Genomic DNA, 9,277 nt, shown 5'->3' on the forward strand with positions numbered 1-9,277 from the left:
CATGAAACCATGTAGCTGTGATATCGCAGCGGTACTTGTGGCGTGTATCGAACGCGCTCGGGTCATTGAGGTCAATGCACACTGTGGCGATGACCTCAATGACCCGATCGCGTTCGATATACGCCACAAGTACCGCTTTGATATCACAGCTAGAAACTATGGTGACAATGAATTAATGGTCATGACCATTATTTTTTTTATATTTGCCATGGCTTCATTTAATTTGTAAAATGTAAAATGAAGGCCCTATACTCAACGTTTTATATCACTTTAAATGTTAATCAAACCATGGAGGTAGTACCTCCATGATCAAACGTTGTAGTTTGTCTTTTAGGTAAAATTCGTATTAAAATTACTGGACAAGCTCACTACTGAAAAACTCGTCCATGCATTCGTTACCTCCAGACTCGACTATTGTAAGGGGTGGACCATTTGATATCCGGGGGGTCTGGAAGATTTTCGAAAAAAAAATTCCCAGCAGGAACAAGGGAAAAATAAAAGCTTGATAAGTTAACTTTGCTAAATTACATGTAATTTTACTTATGAAGAGGTTCGTTAAATTTTATAAACTGTCAGTGGTAAAGATTACATTCGAACAGAAAATGAAATTCATCATCAATAGAAAGAGTATCACAATTTCACACGGACGTTCTGATCGCTCTAAGTATTTACTACAATAAGTTTCAATCAATAGTTTTTAACTAGAACAACGTAACTGGGACTGTGACAGTGCCTTTCGATATCTATTGATCTTAAACATAAAGTAATTCTAAAAAGATGGATTGTGTTTGATTTGACAAAATAAGTGTAAACGACCCGTATTCGAGACATCCTCCCACCATTCCTGTTGCCAGTTGTCCTTGACTCTAGATCTGTTCATAAAGGTGATAAGAAAATTTTGTTTAGGGGAACACCATTTGATTTCTGGGGGGGGGGTATGGAGGATTTTGAGAAAAAAAATTGTCGCCAGGTGAGATAGAAGAAAAAAAAATGATCCTGTCATGGCCTGAGAAAAAAAAAGTCATAACAGACAGAAGTGAAAAAAAAAATTGTCACAATGCACCAGGAATTAGCAAAATTTGGAAACCCTATTCTCATGTGTTCTTCACCGGCGTGCCGCCATAGGCGGCGCAAATATTTTTACCACAAGCAATTCTTTTTTTTTTCCCCAGCACTTATGATATAAGCATGCACTACATAAGTCTACTTTACACCTCAGTACACTAAATGTTTTCCTTCCCTTTTCTGACCCAAGAAATCATATTTCAGTATTTCTGTTGCAATATCTCGATGGCATAGGCACTATCTCCACTGTGCTGTGATTGGTTGAGTAAATATTAATATTCATGAGATACGTATAAAAGGGGGAAACCCAGTGATCCAGGTGTCACATCACACGGCGGAGCAAGTGCAGCACGAGGGTTTCTTCTACTGCTCCTCACGGTACCATGAGTCAGCCACAGAGACCTCGTCCGCCACCTGCTGCCAGCGTTGAACATACTCCGCCCACAACACCTTCCCCGATGGGACCGCCAACGAGCCAACCATCTACTAGCGCACAGCAAACGGCTACTCCGACTACAAGGGCTACTGTGACAGAGGCGGTTGGGGCTTCGTCGACTTCAGCTCAACAGACTATGGTGAGTATTACGAGTATAGTGAATGAAGCATTTTTCTTTGCATATATGTTGGTGGTCAGGGCTATGGCAGGTTGAAATATAACTACTTGTGGAACGGTTATGTAAAGGCTTGTTTTAGCTATTAAATTATTACGGGGGGGGGAGTTGTCAACGTGTACTTGCCAGTACAAGGATACAACGGATGGAAGCTGTGATTGGAATGAGAGCTTGTCAAGACGTAAAGTGCTATGGAATTTTTTCCTTTTTTCTTTTCTTTGCACGTTTTGGAATTTGCACGATCACAGGTGATATTGTATAGCAAGTCTGCACATTTTGCGGTAAAATTTTTCGGAACTATTTGCCAACGGGTAATTGCATTGCACAACTTTACTCTGCCACGAGATTTACTTGAATGTGAGCCTATTACATGGAAATTTTGGCTGACAATAGGATGTACATAAAAGGAGACGGCTGGTGTCGCCTGAATGGGTTTTTGACACGGGTTACCGCTGGTGTCGCCTGAATGGGGTTTTGACACGTGGTTTGAGTAGCGGATAGGTGTCCCACGAGGTGGTCTGACACATTATACTTATATAGGTGTCCCATGTGATGGTTTGACACGGTGGAAATGATATTTGGTGTCCCCTGAGTGGTTTGACACGCAAAGATTGTCAATAATGTGTGACAGGGAAACATGGCCTTGCTTCAGCAGCATGTGAAGGGAGAGTCATAATGCAGTAACTGCGATTTAAATGGCGTAGCCGTATATTGGACTTCTGGCGTGTAATGACCAGCATCGAACGCAAAGTATGTGACTGGTAAGATCCGTATGTCTTTGTATTTTACACAGGTGGTGCAGCAAGATGTTCTCACTGCTACCCAGATGGTGACTAGACAAAAAGAGGCGGCCGAACGATTTCAGCGTGCGTTATCAGAGCTGAAACTATATGCGGAACGGGAGCCGGTGATCTTTCAGGCAGAAGAGGCCTTGGCGAGATTGCAGCTGGTGGTAGACACGGCAATGGAGGCCCGTCATCCAGAATATGAACGATATTTAATAATGTTAAGAATTTTGCGAAAAGAGAAAGATTCTGAGGGCTTGCCCACCATGTTGTTGGCTCTAGTCGGTAATAAAAGTCAGGCAGATATTATAGAAAAGGTAGCGAAAATAAAGAAGGCAGTAGGGGAAGGTGGCGCAAGGGATACCCGATTACGTAGTCAGACTCAACGGAGACGTATCTCAACGCGTTGTTGGAATTGTGGCTTAACGGGTCATTTTGCTAGAGAGTGTTATAGTTCTCCTTATCCAAAGAGAGGTAGAGAAAGGGAGCGAGAGCGAGATAGATCTAGGGAAAGAAAATAGATTATTATAATGAGAAAGAGTGAATTGGATGCTCATTTTTGTTCAGTTATAGAGGAACAAATGACTGCTTTCACGGACTGATTTGGATTTGACTGTAACATGATGACTATGAATATAATAAAGATGAGGCAATGATAATTATGGAAACATTTTTTTTTCTTTTTACGTTTCTGGTGTTTCACGGATGACCGATCGGAAGTTTGTGGGATGATTGTGACGATTTTTCGATATTGATATTTATTTACATGTCCATGATACATAATATAGTGCAGCCTTGGAGTCTGGTGAACTAACGCCATTCATCCAAGAAAAGAGTATTTGGCTGCACATGGTGGTAAAAATTACCACCTGCGACTGCTTGCCACCTTGCTTTTTGGTTACATACTGAAAATCTGCTTTAATGAGTAAGATATCTATCTGGTTCTTGATATGACTAGGGGAGAGGAAGGTCAAATTTTCCCCTTTATAATTTTCAGACATTCGCTGGTTCCGAAAAAATGCCGGAATGGGAGAGGAAAATTAACCTTGACCCAAGTAACGCTGCCCTTGATAATCTGCTTAGGAAAATCTCCTGGACGAGTTGGGACGCAACAGCGCCCCCAGTGACGGCACTCCCTCACCCAAGATTAGTTTCATCTGGTTTGGTAAAAGCCTCGGCCAGGGATTTACCATTTCGGGACCCTAAGTATTTCAAGGCAGGAGAGGTGCACAACCACGTGGAACAGTGGGAAGCTTTGCTGAACGATCAAGATCAACAACACCAAGTATTAAAGTGGATACGGAATGGGGTTTCCATATTTGACTTTTTAAGACCATTTAAGGGTCAGTTCCGTGGGGAGTATTATGATTGTGCATTTCCTCCACCAGTTTACTTCCCGAATAATCCAGTTTGTCAACAATACTCTAATTTTATTACTGCCACGTTATTGGAGAGGGTGAGGACGGGAGCAATTGAGATTTGGGGGAAAGTAGGTGAATGTAGGCCTCCGTATATAGTTATGCCGTTAACCGTGGAACCTACCAAACCACGGTTATGTCATGATCAAAGATATCTCAACAATTGGATGAAAGATGTTCCCTTTACACTTGATCAAATTACCGATGTGCCCAGATATTTGCGTCAGTCACATTATCAAACTAAGATTGATGATAAAAGTGGATATGACCATATTAACTTGACACTTACAAGCAGGGCGATGTTAGGTATTCAATGGGGAGGTTGGTGGTTTGTATATGCCACACTACCATTTGGTTGGAAATGTTCGCCATTTGTGTATCAGACAATAGGGCTTGTTGTGATGAATGAGATTAGGAAATATGGAGTACCTTCATCTCTTTATATTGATGACAGACATGCAGGGCAATTAGTTCTGGATAATAATTGGTCAAATTTTGATAAGGCGGATGCGGCCTGCTACATTATGTGTTATGTGGCTACCTCCCTGGGGTATTTCATTGCGCTCGATAAGTGTATACTTATACCTGTGCAGGTCCTCGAATTCCTTGGCTTCTTGGTTGATACAATCCGTTGTGCGTTTGCTATTTCCGACGTTAAAAAACAGAAATTTGCGCACTTGAGGGAGAATATACTACGAGAGCCACACTCCACACTGAAGACCATACATTTTTAGGGAAATGTATGGCATTTCGTTTGGTCTTTCCGGGCGCCAGGTTCCATATCAGACATATGGCATTATCCATAGCACAGGCAGATAGAGCGCCTAGAGGGAAAATTCCCTTAACAGGCAAACTGAGAGACGAGATTAAATCATGGGAACGTATTGATCAGGGTAAAGATTGGGTACGATGGAAAACAGAGAAACACATCTCTATATCAAAAAAACGAGCATAATGGCGTCGACGGGTCGACACGCACCCAGTCAGGCTCTGACACTTTCCGCCGTTTTCATCGTCTTATGTTTCGTAAAATGCACGGTAAATACTGACAAATGGGTAACTTTCTGGCAAGAAGTTCCTGGTGATGAAAACTTTTATACCAACCAACTGGTAATTCTGCAATGTACGGGAATCGAACAGCGCTATCGAAGTACATGTAAGTATGGTGGGCCACTGCCATACTATGCAAATCACTGTGCAAGTTTCCGTCTCCTACTTAGTGGTGATATTCAACAAAACCCTGGTCCAGTAAGTAACAGTAATCGCCCAAAATTGCAGCTCTACTACCAGAACTGTCGTAGCATTGTACAAAAACTTGACGACGTGAATGTCCATTTCAGTGAACACAACTTCGATATAGTTATACTGACGGAGACGTGCCTACGGAATGATATCTTTGACTCAGAAATAATGGATCAATTTTACCTGATCCACAGAAGAGACAGATCAGCAGATAACAGCAAAAAGACACGGGGTGGTGGTGTACTGTTAGCCATCCGACATGATCTCATTTCCATCCGTCGAATGGACATTGAAACTAACATGGAGATTGCTTGGGTGCAAGTCGCTCTACGTAAGATCAACATGTACCGGTATATTGCAGCTGTGTACATTCCACCAAATTCACCGTCGTCAGTGCTGGATGAGCTGGAGAAATCACTTGAAAATGTAGTTTCACTTTGTAAACCCGATGACCAAGTCCTCATTTGCGGTGACTTTAATTTATCGGACATTACTTGGGACAAGACTAATGGCAGCCATAATATTCAACCTTCATCTTGCAGCAGTTGGAACTCTGGACCTTTTCATTGAAATTCTCAATGAATATAATTTATTCCAAGTCAGTACATTTAACACTTGCAATAACCATCAACTGGATTTGGTATTGTGTAACGACCCTGATTGTGTTCAGGTCTCTACAACTGATCCAGCTGTTTCATCAGACCATCTCGCATTATCTTGCTCCATCAACATACCTGACACTGCAAAAGGTGTTAAATGTCCAGAGAGATCGATACATAATTATCGTGAAGCTAATTTTGACCATCTTCGGGATCTTATCAGCATGTGTCCATGGACTTTACTCAGAGGAACAAACAACATCGACGAAACAACAGAACTATTCTACGACATGTTGACTGCGTGCATCGACGACTGCGTTCCAAAAATTAAAATTCGCCCAAGAAAATATCCGCACTGGTTTACATCTGATATTATATGTCTGTTAAGAGAAAAAAATGCGGCACACAAACGATACAAAGCATCAAAAACGGAAGACGCGTACACAGCATTCAAAGAACTACGAAAGGAATTTAAACAAGCCAAGAAGCTCGCATACAATGAATACCTCGATGACGTACAAGATCAAATAGTAACAAATAGTAAACGCTTTTGGTCCTTCATAAATAATAGACGCAATTCTCGTTCTTTCCCAACGTCTCTTACGCATGACGGGATCAGTGCTGTTACACCACCCGATATGGCTGAACTTTTTAATAGGTATTTTAAGTCTGTTTTTAGTACTGATAATTGTGATGTTGTCCCTGAATGCGAACCTTTTGTTAACGATTGTTTAAACAATGTCATTATTACTGTTGATGAAGTGACTAACATATTGAACAAATTCAACCCTAATAAGGCTCTAGGTCCTGATGGGATACCCGCCAGAGTCATTCGTACTTGTTCACAACCGCTTGCTCTACCGCTTACGTTGATTTTTAACAAGTCACTTCAGACTTGTGTTTTTCCGTCTCTGTTCAAAAGAGGTAATATTGTTCCGGTCTATAAATCTGGCCTTCGTAATGAGGCCTGTAATTACCGGCCAATCTCACTTCTCCCTATTTTTAGTAAAGTTTTTTGAAAAAGCTGTCTTTCCCCACATTTATAACCACGTGCAGAATGCACTGGCCGACAATCAGCACGGATTTGTTAGGGGGCGCTCCACTGTCACCAACCTTGTTTCTTACACAGACCATTTATCCAGAGTTATTAATGATCGTGGCCAAGTTGATTCGATTTACCTTGATTTCAGTAAAGCCTTTGACTCAGTCAATCATAGACTTCTACTGCATAAACTCTCCCACTTTGGCATTCAAAGTAACATTTTGAATTGGTTCTACTCATATCTTAGTAATAGAGTGCAGCGTGTGGTACTTAATGGGCACTTCTCCTCATGGAGTAAAGTAACTTCTGGTGTACCTCAAGGGTCTCAGTTAGGTCCGCTTCTATTTGTTCTCTATGTTAATGATATTAGTTCTTCAGTTTCAAGTTTAATGTCACTGTATGCAGACGACTCAAAATTGTATAGGCAAATTTCTAACAACTCGGACTGCAGTTCTCTCCAACAAGACCTTAACCACATTGAGAGATGGTGCACGACATGGAAACTAAAACTGAATTTTAAAAAATGTATGGTAATTTCCTTTACGAACAAGAAAACTCACATTATGTATGATTATAGTATTAATGGTGACAATTTATGCAGAGTAACATCAGTTAAAGACCTGGGTGTTCTTCTCACCCAAAATCTAAACTACTCTGCGCACATTAATACAATTACTGTAAAAGCTTTCAAGCTGCTAGGTTTTATAAAACGTAACTCACGTAATTTTAGCAATGTCAACACCCTCAAAACCCTGTATATAACACTTGTCCGGAGCCAGCTTGAGTATGCAGTCAGTCAAGTATGGTCTCCACACCAGCTGTATCTCATTCACCGTCTCGAAAGAGTTCAGTGTAAATTTCTCAAATACTTGTGCGGTAAAACTGGCATAACCTACTCATCTGGCTACTACAACCAACTCTGTACCTTCTTCAAAATCCCATCTCTACAAGAGCGTAGGAGTTTTATGGATGCCACCTTCTTTTACAAATGTATGTTCTCTTTTTATAACAGCTCCGAAATTCTAGAGCGCATCTGTCTGCATGTGCCTTCTCGCACTCTGCGCTCAAAACAACATTTTAAACCTAATGTATCAAGAGTCATTGCTCATTCCTCAGCATTTTTACAGAGAACTATGAAAAATTTGAATGGTATTTTAAACAATGAGACTTTTGATATTTTTAATTGTAACTATGGGCAATTTCGCAGATTTTTATTTAATAATGTTTATTCTTTTTAGATCTGTATTTTTTTTACCAATGATGTTTTTTTTTAACTGTGTTGTTACTGTCTTTGTTTCATTGTTGTGCTCTTTGTTAGTTTCTTTTTCTTTTGCTGGAACTGTAATTGGGCGAAAGCCCGTTGTTCCCAGGGTGTAAATAAATAAATAAATAAATCTCTAGCATCAGATGCTTCACTGACAGGCTGGGGAGGCGTGATAGAAATTGAGGGTAGCTCGGAAAAGATAGGCGATTATTGGCCAAATAGTATAGCTAGCAAATCCATTGCATATAAGGAAATATTGGCGCTGGTTAAGGTCCTCCAAGCTCTACGTCATCGGGTTCGCGATACGCGGGTAATTGCCCGGGTGGATAGCACAGCTCTCATTGGTTGCTGGGAAAATTTGGGTAGCCGTAGTCTTGATCTCAATGAAGCCACCAAGCAATTGTTTGATACGGTAGAAGGTCTTGATATTTTCCTCAAGCTGTTCTATGTACGATCGGATCAAAATCCGGCTGATCGCCCTTCGCGGAAATCGTCGTCATCAGATGCAAGACTCCTTCCGCATCTATGGGAGACTGTAGAAATACGGTTTGGTGGGCCAAATGGACATTCCCTTGAGAATTTCGCCAACAGGGTGATGCCACAAGTATTCACAAAACCTAATATGTTGGAACAGTAGTAGTAAGTATTTATTCCCAGCTGGGATAAATAAGAATTTTACACCCATTTTATTCATTTTATCTAAAGGGAGTGAAGGAAAAATTCACCATCCATGTAGCTATGAAGTGACCCTGACCTATATATGAACTCACGTACGCGCAACAGCTGGCGCAGCAGATAGTGCATTGTCCTGAACTCAGCAGGGAAATTCCCTGCTGAGTCAGGTCATTCACATTCCAAATGGAACTTGCGCAATGCACTAGCTATGACTCACTGGGGACACACCCCCACTATCAAAACGGAACGACATTCTATTCTGTTGGATCATTTGTTAGATAGATTCTGACTGAGATGTACCGGAGCCGGTCTGCTCTTACAAAGGCAACCGTTCCGGAGGTGCGGGTCTCGTATTCTGGATGTAAGTATGTGAATTTTATCTGCTGGATGTTCCCTTTTCACTATGTTTCTCATTTTTTCCTAAGGAACGGGAACAACACTTATGATACCTATCGGAACGAGATTTAAGTCCCTCCCCTACAGTAACCGTTCCGATCTTGAACACTGTTGCGCAATACCTTTCCAGGCAGGGACTTTCGCAATAACTTCGAATGTTGCTTAGCAACTTGTGATGTC

At 41.2% G+C, this 9,277-nt stretch overlaps 1 protein-coding gene across 1 annotated transcript; it reads left to right on the forward strand.

Annotated features, from left to right (window-relative positions):
• Nucleotides 1–1,309: 1,309 nt before the first annotated feature.
• LOC139141690 (uncharacterized) lies at nt 1,310–3,107 on the forward strand. The gene is made up of 2 exons (XM_070711274.1): nt 1,310–1,640; nt 2,470–3,107. The coding sequence occupies exons 1-2, from the start codon at nt 1,449–1,451 to the stop codon at nt 2,980–2,982; spliced, it is 705 nt and encodes a 234-aa protein (XP_070567375.1). The 5' UTR covers nt 1,310–1,448; the 3' UTR covers nt 2,983–3,107.
• The last annotated feature ends 6,170 nt before the right edge of the window (nt 3,108–9,277 follow it).

The sequence above is a fragment of the Ptychodera flava genome, chromosome 10 (genome assembly GCF_041260155.1).
Source record: "Ptychodera flava strain L36383 chromosome 10, AS_Pfla_20210202, whole genome shotgun sequence".
NCBI lineage: Eukaryota > Metazoa > Hemichordata > Enteropneusta > Ptychoderidae > Ptychodera > Ptychodera flava.

Excerpts from the sequence above, each read along its gene's own strand:
- LOC139141690 (XM_070711274.1), top strand. The coding sequence starts at position 1,449 with ATGAGTCAGCCACAGAGACCTCGTCCGCCACCTGCTGCCAGCGTTGAA. Across the intron at positions 1,641-2,469 it reads CTTCAGCTCAACAGACTATG|GTGGTGCAGCAAGATGTTCT; the intron begins GTGAGTATTACG and ends TATTTTACACAG.